The sequence below is a fragment of the Mustela nivalis genome (assembly GCF_964662115.1).
Source record: "Mustela nivalis genome assembly, chromosome: 3".
Lineage (NCBI taxonomy): Eukaryota > Metazoa > Chordata > Mammalia > Carnivora > Mustelidae > Mustela > Mustela nivalis.
Genome location: NC_139022.1, coordinates 152,448,509 through 152,463,055, shown reverse-complemented (window position 1 = coordinate 152,463,055; position 14,547 = coordinate 152,448,509). Strand labels below are relative to the sequence as shown.

The 14,547-nt window shown below is 46.8% G+C and overlaps 2 protein-coding genes across 5 annotated transcripts in view; one reads left to right on the top strand and one right to left on the bottom strand.

Annotated features, from left to right (window-relative positions):
• The window catches only part of LMBRD2 (LMBR1 domain containing 2), a 44,171-nt gene extending 42,234 nt beyond the window's left edge, over positions 1 to 1,937 (bottom strand). For 2 of the 4 annotated variants that reach the window (XM_082724199.1, XM_082724201.1), the window contains exon 1: positions 1,024 to 1,903. The gene's annotated coding sequence lies outside the window, so the exon portion shown is untranslated. Of the gene's footprint in view, positions 1 to 1,023 lie in introns of all 4 variants that reach the window. The other 2 variants (XM_082724200.1, XM_082724198.1) reach the window with 2 other exon arrangements.
• Positions 1,938 to 1,964: 27 nt separating this feature from the next.
• Positions 1,965 to 14,547, top strand: part of SKP2 (S-phase kinase associated protein 2) — a 33,906-nt gene continuing 21,323 nt past the window's right edge. Inside the window, exons 1-3 of the mRNA XM_082724212.1 lie at positions 1,965 to 2,274; positions 2,757 to 3,028; positions 13,603 to 13,714. Of these exons, the coding sequence (XP_082580338.1) occupies positions 2,231 to 2,274; positions 2,757 to 3,028; positions 13,603 to 13,714 (428 nt within the window). The 5' untranslated portion in view covers positions 1,965 to 2,230. The remainder of the gene's footprint in view (positions 2,275 to 2,756; positions 3,029 to 13,602; positions 13,715 to 14,547) is intronic.

The window sequence follows — 14,547 nt, the reverse complement described above, 5'->3', positions numbered from 1 at the left end:
AGGGAAAAAAAATATTCCTATTTCAGCAAGCTAAAGTATTTTTGTTACTAGGGCAAACTGTTAGTAAAATATCTATTCTAGAATTTGAAGACTGATTTTCAAAGTTGACAGGCTTTCTCTGAAGTCCTATAGAGGGCTTCCTGTCCATCAATTCAGCTATTTCAAGTATTCTGAGAACTAGAAATGTTACCTGGTTCCTAGGAAACTACTTGCTGAAACCTACTACCAGGATATTTCTCATCTTTAAGTTTAAAACCATCCCATTAGATTTTCCTATCTATAAGATCTACTTTATATATCAAAACTTTGTTTATTGTCATCATGGCATTTAAAATACTTTTTTCCTTGTTTCTTTCTCCTCCATTAGTGTATACATTCTGTCTTACTTTAAGACTATAACTTTTTAAAATATACAATGACGATCTCCGATCAGTTGCAATTTTAAGGAAAAGGATGCAGATTTCAAAGGAAGGCAACTGCTTTCTCCTTAGCCAAAGTAACATAAAGGTAACTTTATATAAAAAGTCAGAATACTGCACTTAACAGCATTTCCCTTAACATCAGTTGAATGAATTGTGAACACTGAGCCTAGTATTTTTACCTAGTTTAAATCAACTTGTGAGCATATCCCTTCCTTACACCAATTTCACTTATTTTCAAGAAAAAACCCCTAAAGATTCGTGAATACCTTAATCAAGAAGTGGTCCCTTCTCAAGCTAAGCACCGAGCCTGAAACCAACACATACCCCGGCAAGAGAGGTTTAATTCCAGCACACAGCGAAATCATTTCTTAATGGAATGTCATACTGTTTGTTTGTTTTTTTTTTAAGGCATGTCGTACTGCCTACTGAAGTAATAACTCTTAATATTTTTGTGATGACGTGGGTCTGCTTACTTCTGAACTTAATAAATCCTCTCCGTTTTTATGAGGGTTGGAATTTATTCCCCTCCTCTCTTCCACTGTTTCCCAGGGGTCACGGTTATGGTACAGGGTGCACAATGGATTTCGCATGGTCATCCTACCTCAGAACATGGCACACTCCCTCCTCTAACCGCCTCCAAACTCTTCCTGGAGGAGACAGGCTAAAAAGCAGCTCGCTCTTAGACGGCGACGCCACCAGACGTAGCCGGTTGAACGCAGGTGACCGAATGGCCTCGCCGGTGGCCCGCAGCGCTGCGCTTTTGCAAACACACGGTCACCTTATTTGTTCCCGTGCTGGCATTTGTGAAGCTCGTCACGGCTGCGAGGAGATGCGCCGCTTTCCCTCCGCGCACAGGAACCCCTGTGTTCTCCCGCTCGCCTAAAATCAAACCCCCGCCTCTCGCTCGAACTGCGCTCCACTTTACACTACGCTTCCACAAGCGTTATCTGGCTTGACCCTCACGCCATGCGTGTTCTCAAGATAAGCCTCGAAGCCGCGGTGCCTATTTTACTGTTGAGGAAGGAATCCTGTGCACGGACCCAGTGCTAAGGGTCACTCTCTCCCCGATGGAGGAAGCAGCTTCCCGGCGGAGGGGACAGCGAGTGTGACGCCCGCGGCCCGCATCCTCTCACCTGGCCGGCGGACCCGGCTACCGCCTCCTACCAGTGGCCGGGAACGTAGGCCCGCGGTAGCGACTGCTCGGGGTCTCCGAGGTCTTCTCGATCTCCGCCTGCGCTCGGCCTCAGACCCCAGACCCCAAAGTGCCTCACGCTCTCGCCATCAGGCTGACCGTCCGATCTTGCCAGACAGCGTCTGGAAGGACCGGGAAACTCCGCGCTCGCCACAACCGTCCAGGATCTGGGACCTACAGTCCGAGGCCACGGCGGTGACGATCGCTAAAAGGCCTGCAGGCTCCGGGGGGGATGAGGAAAACCCGTCCCCAGTCAAGCGGCTGACATTTCCCAGCCAGCCGGAGCACCGCCCACTTCCGCTTCCCCGCCTACCCCTGTGGGTAGCCCAGCCTCGCAGCCGCGGGGGGTTGTGGGTATCTCGAAGGCGGGTAAAGTAGCGAGGAAGGAAGTAGAGGAGAGCCTGCCGGCCTAGGCAGAGCCGAAACTACAGTTCCCAGCAGGCAGCGAGGCCGCAGACGGCTGCGGCGGAGCAGAGCGAGTAGAAGAGCCCTGCGCGCGCGGCGAAGATGGAACGTTGCTAGAGTTCGCGGGTCTTGCTGCTGGGGGTCGGAGCTGCACGCCGTGAGCCGCCGCGCGCCAAAGCGGGAATCCCGGAGGCTAGCAGTTCTGCAGTTAATGCACGCATTTAAAACTCCAGAACCTGTGGACGCCATGCACAGGTAACCCGATTGCAAAAGGGGGCGGCGAGTGAGTGAACCATCTCAATTCTTTTAGGCCGCGAACATTGCTGCTTGCTGATATTGTTACAAATGCTGTAACGTGAATAGTTGCTTAGCTCCTTCTTTGGGAAGGCGTGGATGGCTGGGTGCTTTAGTGCGGTGATCAGCGTGCGGTTTTATTTGCCTTCCTTGTTGAGCTTTCCTGCTGCCGTTTTCATCGTTGTGCCCTCCCGCTCGTGTGTTCCCTCCACTTTAAGACATTCTTGAGGCCTTCCCCGTGATCGTAAATCCAAAAGCCTTCTTGATTTTCGGTTATTTTCTCTTTCCTTCTTAGAAACTCGCCGCCGGCACTTAAAAGCGATTCCATGAGACGCTGTGAAAGTTCCGTGCATTCATTGCATAATTTGCAGTTTCATTTAGGCCTTTCAATTACTTATGGGTGTGCTTTTGAAAGAAACCGGGGCTGTTGTGCATTTTTCCAGGAAACACCTCCAGGAGATTCCCGACCAGAGTAGCAACGTTACCACCAGCTTCACGTGGGGATGGGATTCTAGCAAGACTTCTGAACTGCTCTCAGGCATGGGGGTCTCGGCCCTGGAGAAGGAGGAGGTGGACAGTGAGAATATCCCCCAGGAACTGCTTTCCAACCTGGCCCACCCTCAGAGCCCTCCCCGAAAACGGCTGAAAAGCAAGGGGAATGAAAAGGACTTCGTGATAGTCCGCAGACCTAAGCTAAATCGAGACAGCTTTCCAGGTGAGGTATGAGGGTAAAACTGTCGGTCACATAAGAGGTGGATTGAAGTATTTTATTGGTAATCTTTGTTCAGCGATCTTTAGGAAGGCACGCTTTTAAAATTGCCTACTTCTGAAGTCGTTTTTCAAAGAAATGGGACAACTGGTCACTGAAATCTGAAGGAATCTTGGTAGGTTATATTTTCAGGTGCACAGTTGACTTTTAACCCATGTGAAATTTTAACCCAGAAGACATTCCTGCCTCTTTCCTTTGAAGGGAATCTGCGTGTTCAAAGACCAGCTCGGTGCCACTGATAAATGGGGACATAAGCAGTAATCTTGCAGGACTTTGTTGTTGTTGTTGTTTATATTCTGCTGCTGTATAGCCTTGACTGAGTTTGTTGCCATAATTGCTTTAGTTATTTCTCAAAGGACTGCTAAAGCGAGTGTTAAACTTAGTGTAGGGACTTATATCTCCAGGAGCCTCCCAAGTGGATTTTTCTGGTATGCTCTGTCTACATTACTGCCAGCATTATCTGTTTAGTCACCCAACCAGAAACCTAAGGATCAATCCCTTCCAGCATCCAACCAGTCATCAAATCTTTCCGTCTCGTCTCCTAGATGTTTTTCAAACTCTCATTATCTCTTGCCTGAATACTGGAATGGACTCATAATTCCAGTCTTATCCTCCCCAGACCCACTCCCAGAGTAGAGTGGACTGAATGACATGTAGAACTCACCATATCATTTCCCTCTTTGATAGCTCCCCATCCCCAGCCTTCTCCAGCAGGTCAATGAGTGCCTCTCAGAGTGGAACAGAGCCCCAAAACTACAAAAAGCCATAGAGCGATAGGGTAAACACAGTGCAATGACTTGGGGTTATCAGCTTTTCTTGCCAGTAAATCATCTTAAACAGTCCTGCAAATATTTGCTGAGCACATGCTATGTGGGGGCATTGTTTTTGATCTTGGGGATAAGGCAGCAAACAAAATCTAAACATTCCTGCCCTCGTGAAATTTCTGTTCAAGGGAGAGGATGCAAGGAACATAATAAAGGTGGTTTGTAGTATGTTAGAATGTGATAAATGCTGTGGCCAAAATCAAGTACAGAATAAGCCAAGAGGGATTGGAAGTTCTGGGGGTGGGAAGATGGATTGCAACCTTAAGTAGGGTATGGAGGGAAGGCCTCACTTAGACACAAGCTTTTTAATCAAAAGCATAAAGGAAGTGTGAGGAATGTGCCATGCAGATATCTAGGAGAAGAGGGCTCCAAGCAGAGGACAAAGTCAGTGCAAAAACCCTGGGGCAGAAGCATGTCATGTCTGATTAATTAAGAAGGAAGCCATATATGGAATGAGCAAAGGGGAGAGTAGTGGGAGATAGGGCTGGAGGTGGTGGTGAACAGAGTTGTGATAGGACGTTTTAAAAGGACACACTGATGTGTTGGGATTAAACTGTAGGCGGGGTCAAGCGTAGAAGCTTAGAGATTTGTTAAGAGGTGTGGAAGTGGTGATAACTGTGCTCAGATTCTGGATGAATTCTGACATTAGAGTTGACAAAATTAGGAGGCTATTAAAGTAGTCTGTAGAGGAGGTGATTAAAGCCTAGACAGGAATTGAGTGAGTGATAGGGGAGAAGAGACAGTAAAGAAATGAAGTCGTGCAGAGCCACGGTAAATAAGTATATTCCTCAGTTCTCCCATCTGACCTTTGAAGAAGGGTTGGTTGGTTGCTTTGCTTTAAAAAAACAGAAACAAAAAGCTGTTGTTTGGGGGTTTTGACTTTCATTGGGAAAGAGAACCTACAGATTAAGGTCTGGAAATCTACATCGGGAAGGGGTGAATTAATTAGAAAGGCAATAAGGAATTGTGAAGTCAGACAGATCTGACTTGACATTCTAATTCTGCTGTTTACCAACCTTGGGAAGTTATTTAAGCTCCCTGTACCTTTGTTTCTTTGTAAAATGGAATAATAATACCCACGTCATATGTTGGTGTGAAGATTAAGTGAGAGAGTGCACATAGAGCTCTTAGCATGCTGTGTGCATGTAACACACGGTAAGTGACCCCAGTTAATCTGGTCAAAATTTCTGACACTCATTTTGAAGCCACTTCACTTTTTCTTTTGTCCTTAATCCTGTTAACCTGACCTTGTTAGTGTAAGAATTTTTTTTTCCTCAAAGTCTAATGCTCATGTTATTTTTAGTGCCTCGAGTGCAGCACTAGCAGTTTGGTTCTTGACCAACTAAATGTGGTGAAAGACACTTTCTGCTTAGATGAGCAGGTTTTGATTCATTTGCCCAGTGCCCGTGGCTTTTAGACATTGAGCGTGATTACTGTGTGTCCTTCCACAGTCATACCCGGATAAAGACGTATAAATAAAAGTCATTTTTTCATCCAGGCACAACAGAAGATGAAGGGATGGTTGCTGGTTTGTAGAAAATTCCTAGTAAAGCTGAGGAGACAAGACAATACGTACTAAGAGAAGCTCACAGCAAAAGATGGCGGCTAAAACAGTGGCATTCAATGAGGCTTTCAGATAGTCAGTGCTCTAGGAGGCCAGAGGAAAGAAATCCCTTTGGCCAAATTGAGCCAGGTGCGGCTTCCCAGATGCAGAAGGGCTTCCAAGGTGATTCTCAGTAGATGTGAACCATCTTTCTCCTCCTCCTCCTTAGCACATGTGGAGGCTCTGGGGAAAGAAAGATCTGGAAATGGTCCAATCAGTAAGTCTAGATTGTTAAAATTGACCTCAAATATACATGTCTGAAGTGAGAGGAGGAAAGAGAAATAAAGTTTTTGTGTTTGTTACTACCTAAGAGAGAGGCAGAGAGGGAAACTAATTGCATACGTCATATGTGCATGGTATTACCCAAAATATGGCTTGGTTAATTGGTGTGGGGAGGTAGATTCACTGATGCAGGAGGGACAGCTGGGCTAAAGGACTCCCAGTGGGCCTCCAGTGTATCTGGATCATGATCGGCTTGGGGCTTGTGGGGTGGGGGGGAGGGTGTCTGCAGTTGTCAAGACAGGTGGCTAAGAGCTCTGCCAGGATTAGGGTAGAAGAGGCCACACCTGCTTTATGCAGTGATCTGATGACAGGGGCCCTGGGCTATGAGTTTTTCCTGGTTCTTCACTCTTCAGTCTCCCTGCAGGCCCCATGCGAGACTCATACACATTTGGCGACTAAATCCTCATCATCATTTTATTTGGGAAGATAAAAAACTGTGTGGCAAAACCATACAAGGACAGGTCTGTGTGACCCTCTGGGTGAGTGGATGGAAGGAATTGGCAGTAGGTGACTCAGTCATGAGGTTAGTAAGAGGCACAGGGAGGACATTAAATGCTGTCTTGGTCCCTTTTCTCCCTATCCCCTCCCCCGCCAACCAACAAGAGGGCCATGAAAACACTGGTGAACTAATTTGTTGATTAGCTTTTTCATGGCTGTTAACCCGCTTGACATTCTAGACTCTGAAATGGTTCTCAGTGGAGACTCTGAAGTTTAGTGTCTGCTGATATCCCCGAAGAAACTTGCTCAAAGTGCAAAATTCCTGAGATTCTGATCCAAGAAGTCATCATGCCTGGTTCCTGAGAATCTGCTTTTTAATGTCCCCAGGCAAACATTTTTCCTCCAGTTTTTTTTCTTCCAACCAGTAATAAATGTATTTTACGTTGTAATCCTGGGCATGTGCCAGAAACAGAAATTTCACAAAACTATATTTCCCCTTACTGAGATAATATCCTGTTCCATTCCATTCTTTCCAAACAGTGCTGTTCAAACTAAATTGATTTCATGAGTCACCAGTGAATCTTAGCCCGCAGCTCCCAAAGCTCAGCCCTGTGAGAGGCCCCATATTTATGGGGCCCTGGGAGGCATCTTTTCTTTGCCCTGTAGCTTCCTTCCATTTGTTCGTTCAACAAGTATTTATTGAGCATTCCTAGAGATTAGGAATACAGCAGTGACCTTAACAGACCAAACACCTGGCTCTCAGATCCCATATAGAGCATTTATATTATACCTTGTTCTCTAAAGTCACAATTTCCATAGTTTCTCCGTCGCTGTTCGCACAGCACATTTCAGGGTTGAGCTAGTCTCTTATGGATATAGAGGACTGGACGGAAGGGTCATCGAGGACCCTGTTTTTGTTTTGCTTTTTGAAGTTCTGCCCACTTAGACAAAACAAAAACCAAAAATATCAATTTTTTATGGTCTGGTGTTTTTATGATTTGTGGGCAGAAGAAGGAAGACTCATCCCAGCATGACAGAACATTTGTGTTTTCCCAAAAAGGAAGCCTAGGTTAATACTTCAAACAAGCTAGCACAAGCAAACATTAAGTGTTTAAGTGTTTAAACATAAAAAAAAAAATAAAAAAAAAAAAAAGGTAAGTGTGAACACAAGTGCCTGCTTTTTCTTCAAGTATAGTTTGTTTATCCATGTTTAAGGAGAGGAGCAGTTTTCAAGAGTCAACGTTTTGTTTATGATTAAGATTTGGAATTTTAACTTGAATCTGAGTGTAGGTGATATTCCAAGAAATAAATAAGCCAAGTAAGATGAGTAACCTAGACTGCGAAGATCTCATGCATAGAAAATTCTTCCCTAAGCCGCTCTCCCCAGAGGATTTGAGGCATGGGCAGCAGTAAGGTTACAGACGTGGACAGCTGGTTTGCACGTGAGGGAGAAGTGGAAATGATGGTGGCTAAGGATATGACCAGCAGTTTGCTTAATCCGGCCAGTTTTCGCCCTGTTCGTGGCTCTGAAGTAGGTTTAACTGCCTTCACGTAGTTGAATACTTGAGCTTGAATAATTTTTTCCTTTACTGCATGGGGCTGGTGTGCAGCCCTGGGGGGTTTAAAAGAGGCGAGCGGAAGTAAGCCCTGCTCTGGACTTTTCCATCCGTGCGGGCAAACAGACCAGACAGCAGAGTAGTCAGGCATCCAGGAAGCAGATGGTTGATGTTTTGAGAATTCAATATGGCGAGTAAAATTAGATTAAGCATATCACAAGCCTGGATCCCAGCCACTGGGGGTGGAGAACAGACTTTTGCTCCATCTGCTTGGACAGCAGCCATTCTCAGACTTCAGCCCTCCAGCCAGGAGCCCTGCAGTCAGTGGCCTGTGGTCAAACTGAGGGAGCCCTGGGCACTTGGCTGCCCTCTGAGGCCGTGCATTTTCTCAGCCATTGTTCCTCCCCTTGGGAAGCCCACTTGATAGCTCTTGATCTTTGTTTGATGCCCTCTTCCAGCCAGCCCTCCCTCCCTCACCCTGATTGAGTTCGTTTTCCATAGCAAGTCAGGTGTGATTCCTAACCTTCCCTAACATTGTAGAAAACATGAAGAACTCAGGATAGGGGGGGTCGTAGAATATTTGAGCCTCCTGTGGTTGAAAGGGCATCATTTAGAGTCAGACGTGGGGTTGAATCCCCAGCCTGACACTTACTGGTTGTGTGACCTTGTCCTCTTGTCACAGTGGCATCTTCTTTTGAAGCCCCTCCCCCCATCTCAAAGACAACTCCTGTACTGATATGGGGACTTTACGTTTGTGTGCTGGGTTTTGGTCTCCAGCCTCCATCCCTGGACACCAACAGTGCTTTGTTGTTCCTTTGCAGATACAGTCCCCGTCCTGTTCCCCACCCTCCCCCCACACCCATGGCCAACCTCCTGACATCCACCTCCTCTGTCTGCACCTGCACCTCGGGGCGTGGCCTTTTGACCTGCTCAAAAGGCCTCCTGGCTCTTTGCCTCCTGGCTCTGCCACCTGGTCGTTGAGGTCACCTGGGTGAGGTGATTCCACTCTGCTGAGACCAGTTTCCTCCTGGGTAAAAAGGCCCTACCGAGTGCCCAGGGTTGCTGTGTTTAAGTCCGTGTGCTGGAATAGATGCTTGAGACATTTTTAGGGTTTTCAAGTAAATGGCAGTTTTGAAGTGTTAGGTTTTGTGTTTGTTGAGTAGTTTGTCTCCAGGCAGGGCTGTTGGGCAAGATCCGTGGCTCACACCCAGCTCCAAGCTCTGGTGCATTGATTAGGCACCCAGGAATGCTAGTAGAGTGGAGCCGTAGGCCGGCCTTATCATTTCACAGAGGAGGAAACTAACTGGTCTTAATAGGCAGCAGTGGTCTCGCCCGTCTCTAAAATAAAGCTGGCATCCTTCTTTTGGGGGTCAGTCATTCCTTTGTGAAGTGTCACCTGAGTACTTTCTGACATTTATTGCCAGGCCCTCCCCTAGACACCAGGTGTGTGGTCATGATTTGGTTAGCAAAGATTGACCAGTCGCACAAATACAAAATCAGCGCATTCACAGCCATATTTATGGGGCAAAGATTTACTGGATGCCTGTGGGCTGGGTATAGCGCTGTGTGCTGGGAATGCCGGTCTGGATTTGGTGGGGGGTGGTTGGGAGGGCTGCAATGGAGCCCTGGGAGTGCTCCTCTGAGGGGGTGACATTTAAGCTGAGATCCAGAGGATGAATGAGTAGGAGTTCTAGTGTTATTACTGGTGTGGCTTCGGTGACTGGCTTTGGTGTCCTCTGCAAACCTCTGCCTTCGTTGCTGGGGCTAGTTTTCCTTCTAGCATTTTCATTACTTAGCTCCTATTGTTCCAGCTGTTTGGATTTCTTATGTGTTCCCAATAAAATAAGCACTAAGTTCATTAATTTATTTCTCCCGCCCTCCCCTTCACCACAAGCCTCCCTAATTTCCTTTCCCACCGTCTTTAGTGGACGCGTGCACCCCATTTGAAGCTCCACACCTTTATATGCCTTTATATGCCAAGGGCTGTCTTCTGCATGCAGATGTGCCTGCTTGACGCCTCCCTCCCTTGGCAGACCTCTGGGAGGTTAATTTGCCTTCCTGGTCCCTGAACCACCCCCAATCCAGTGACTGACTGCCGTTGGTGGATTAATACTGCAGCACCCATGCCCTCAGCTGGGACAGCTCTGGGGCAGGAGCTGGAGGGTCTCTTGGAGTCCCCAGCGGACTTGAACTCCACTTGGCCATGGTGATAACCTGCTTTTTAACATACCCTACATTGGCTTCCTTCCCTCCCATATCTCTTCACTTCCCAGTGCTTCCTGGAATTACTTGCCAAATAAACTACTTGAATTCAGGTCCCCCAGATCTGCTTCTGGGGATCCCAAACTTCGGTAGAGCACTGTTTGGGGCTCTTGGTAAATCGTACCATGTAGCTCTTGTCCAAGTAAAACCTCGTGTGTTTCCAAGCACCTGAAAATTCTAAGCAGCATTGAAAAGAAAAGGTCCTCATGGAAGGCAAGTGCACAGATTTAACGGTGAGAGGAGAGAGAGTCAAGACGGAGAAAAGAAGTGTGACTCCGCTGCTTGATCTCTTCCCTTACATTATTTAATCCTCATAGGGAACTGCTTTGCAAAATAAATCCCTTTATTCCCATTCCTACAGATGAGGAAACTAAGCCTGAGAGATTGGTTAATTTGCCCAAGCTTCATAGACTTGGGCACCAGAGGTGCATTCCCATGGTTCTCAAAAATGGGGATGCCGAGCACCTGGTGCCCCGAAGGGCTGAGGGGTCATTGTGAGTCTAACATACTAGATTCGAAATATCTAAGTGTGTCATCTCTTGCCAAATCACCTGTTAGAATCTGATCTACAGGGGCAAGAGGCAGCAGAGGTCAGGGAGTTAAGAGTTAATGGGAGGAAAACTTAAAATGCTGTGTGTCAACTTTTTCCCAATTTGGGAGGCAGAGCACGAGCCCTGTTTGAGACCCTCTGTCCTCTGTCCATGCTGAGCTTGGAAGAGCCTTGTGGTGATGATGGAGGATTGCTGCCACACTGAGGAGATTCCGGGTCCTCTCCAGCTACTTCCCCAGGTTGTGATCCAGGGTCAGTAGGGATAGGCTGCCTTCTTCTATTTACCCCTGGTTGCAGGGCTATAGTGATTCATTTTGTCCTCCAGAGAGGGATGGTAGGCATTTATGAGCAACTGCATATCTCCTCATTTTTCAGTAGAGGCCACTTCCTCCAGGACGGCTTCCCTCATCACTGCTCTACCACCACACACTGCACAGCACTGCACCATGAACCCCACTGAGCCCATTGTGATACTTCACTGAAATTTCCTGTTTGTGTCTCGAACCCTGAGCTGGCCATCCCTTATGCCTCTTTGTAAGCATACAAAGAGGCATACATAGTATGTGCAGACACCTGCACATACTATCTGTTCAGTAAATTTGTGCATGGACAGATGTATCAGACATTGCTCTAGTTCCTGGAAATAAAAAAGATTTTTTTTTTTAAGTCATTTTTTTGCTCTCCAGAACTCACAGCCCAGCAGGGGCAGAAGCTAAACAGATGAGTAAGTACATAATAAAATTGTGGTTAAGAAACAAAGTGACTTGTTCTTGGTGATGTCACAGGAAGCCTTCCATAGGCATTGGGGTTTTAATAGCAACTTGATTTTAAATCAGTAGCCATCGGGGGCAGGCACAGTGTACACAGGGCTATGGAGCTGTGGCATGGAATGACTCATTCTAAGAATTACAAATAGGTCCAAATGCCTGGAGCACATATCTACATAATGAACCGAGACAAATGAGTGGGGACTTGACGTAAGGCTTTGAATTTCACACCCAGTAGTTTGGACTTCAGGCTACATACATGGGGGCACCACTGAAAGGTTCTAATGGAGGGAAGGTCCTGGTAGTTTTAGAAAGATTAACCAAGGGTCCCACCCGGAGGCAGCAGGTGCATCCTCCTCCTCAAGGCTTTTCTCCATCAAGTCCTCCGCAGAGTGGCCCACGGTGCTGGTGCAGTAAATACTGAACCTTTTAGATGGGGAGGGCCAGTGTGTTAGTCATCAGGGTTCTGCAGCAATGCTGAATGAGTAGGAGACAGGGAGATTTACTATAAGGGATTGGTCATGCAGTGATGGAAGCTGGAAAGCCCCAAGGTCTGTGGTCCAAAGGCCTGGGAACCAGGAGAGGAGATGGTTAAATTCCAGTCCAGCTCTGAGGGCAGGAGAGCCATGTCCTGGCTCAAAGGCCAAGACGAAACCTGCTCTCCCTTCGTCAGTTGTTCTTAACAGCCTTGGACTGGATGAGCCCTGTGCGCATTGGGGAAGGGAATCTGCATTTCTTAGTGGATGGACTCAGATGTTCATCTCATGCAGGAACACCTCACAGAAACACCCAGAATAGTGTGGAACTAAACCGCTGGATACCTCTTGACCCAGTCAAGTTGACACACGGAGTGAACCATCACACAGGGAAGAGGATAGGCTCAGTGTACAAGAGCCATTGGGGGAAGAGGGAGATGGGGGAGGCCAGTTACTGAACTAACCTCAGCACTCAGCTGCTTCAGTGCCTACTCATTCTCTTCTTGACCATTGTCCTGTTGTCCTGATCTTGTTATTCTGTATGTTCACATGTAAGAGTTCTGTTTAAAAATTGTTTTTATAAGACAAAACTTAAAGTATCTAACTTTTTTCCTTCCGGTTTGTTTGTTTGTTTGAACGAACACAGAACCCGAGCAATCCTTTTAGAACATTCTATGCTCAGAACCCTCTAGTTGTTCCTCCTGACGTTCAGAGTCACAGCCAGAGCCCTCATCATGGTGTAGAAAGTTCTGGATGACCTGGCCCCTCTCACTTCCCTACCTTATCCTCTATCACTGCCCCCTCCCTGCTTTTCCTGCTGTTCCTCAAAGCAGACATGCTGTTCCCTGTATCTAGAACATACCCTGGGTACTCACAGGGCTAACTCCCTCACTTTGTTCAATCCTTTGCTCAGTGATCCTTGTCTCCATCAGGCCTTCCTTGGCTGAAATTTGTTGAGATTTTTGAACACTGGTCCTGTACCTTCTGTGCTGTCCTTTACCCTGCTTAATTTTTCTGCATAGCACAAATCCAGTCTTTACATATGATTTAATTTACTTATTTTTTTTTTATTTGTGATTATTTCTTCCCACTAGAATGTAAGTGCCATGAAGCTAAAAGTGGTTTGTCTATCTGATTTCCTCCCCTCTCCCCAGCACCTGAAGTGCTTTCTGGCCCCATAGGAAGCAGAGAGGTACTTGAGACCACCATTTGGATATTGCACTTGTAGGCAAATTGACTTCTAAATGCTTTCTGTAAATCTGAGAGAAGGAGGAGACTTCATTTGCCTTTAAGATAAGATCACTACTCAGTAAATCCACCACAAATCCATTTCTAAGAGAAACAAGGCATTTCTTAGCGACCAGAGGCATCATGTCTTAGACATCGCTGTGCACTCTCTGAGGGGGCGGGGCCTGTCCTGTCTGAGGGGGCAGTCCTGGCCTAAAGTTGGCCAACAGGTGCTGAAGGCAAAAACCGTATGAAAAGTATTCTTGGTTTTGTCTTTTCTCCTTTATGGAGAAAGTGTGGCGCTTACCGCTGGGTACAGAGACCACAAGTGACAAGAAAATCCATTGTGGAATGAGTAATTCGATTTGTGTTAAATTCCCCTTTTAAGTTCAGTATTTGTGTGTATCCTGGTGTGTAAGGATATTCTTGTGTTTAAGTTCAGTATTGTGTGTATCCTTGATGAGCATGGACTCAGTAAACTTGATTGGGTAAAAGAATGGTGATGAGAAAACACCTCTTTTTTTCTCCCTTAAAGGTGTTTCATGGGACTCACTTCCTGATGAGCTGCTCTTAGGAATCTTCTCCTGTTTGTGCCTCCCTGAACTCCTAAAGGTCTCCAGTGTTTGTAAGAGGTGGTATCACCTAGCGTAAGTATTTTTCAGCCCTCCCAGTATATGTGTGGGGAAAGGGGAGGGTTATTTATTTATTCATTGGGGCCTGGTGAAACTAAAAACCAAGAAAAATGTAGTAGCAGAAAGAATACTAGGTATCTTTGTATTTTTATTAATGATTAGTGTCTTTGTTTCACAGTGAAAGGGAGGGGAGGAGTCTCCTGGAGGTATAAACTTACCCACCTCAGAAAACTTTTTTGGGTATTCATGTGTTATTGGATCCTGACTGTGGACCAGGTGATGCACTAGGAGTGGGGGGGCTGCAGGAAGGCCTGGCCACTCCCCACACAGGGGGCTGGGCAGTGAGAGCAGTGGGGAGAGCAGTATTAGGACTCCGTGTGAACCCCCCATTTCTGACACTCAACACTCTGTGGGGGGGACGTACTTGACACTTCTGAGCCTTAGTCCCCCCCCCCCCCCACCTGTATATACAATGAGGTCATAGTACCTTCCAGACAGGGCAGTGATGAGGGTAAAATCCCAATATGCCGGCGCAGTGCCTGGCTCGTGGAAGCGTGGGGCATGTGGTCGCTGAAAGTCATGGATGTCTTTGTTGGTTTGGGGGCACACCTTCAGGTTTGCACAGTGAGCTGCACCTGGAAAGTCTCAGTGTGCTAGAAGCAGTAACAGGCTAGAAGGGTCGGAGTGGTGGGAGGCTTTGCTTTTCAGTTGGAACTTCTCCCACTTATTCCACTTGTCCTCTCCAGCCAACCAACCACTAGCCATCCTGGGCACTTGAAGGCCGTCTGTGTTTCATCTCCCTCCATGTATCTGTGGCTCTCACTGTGAGATGGCAAGAGCCCCTTACC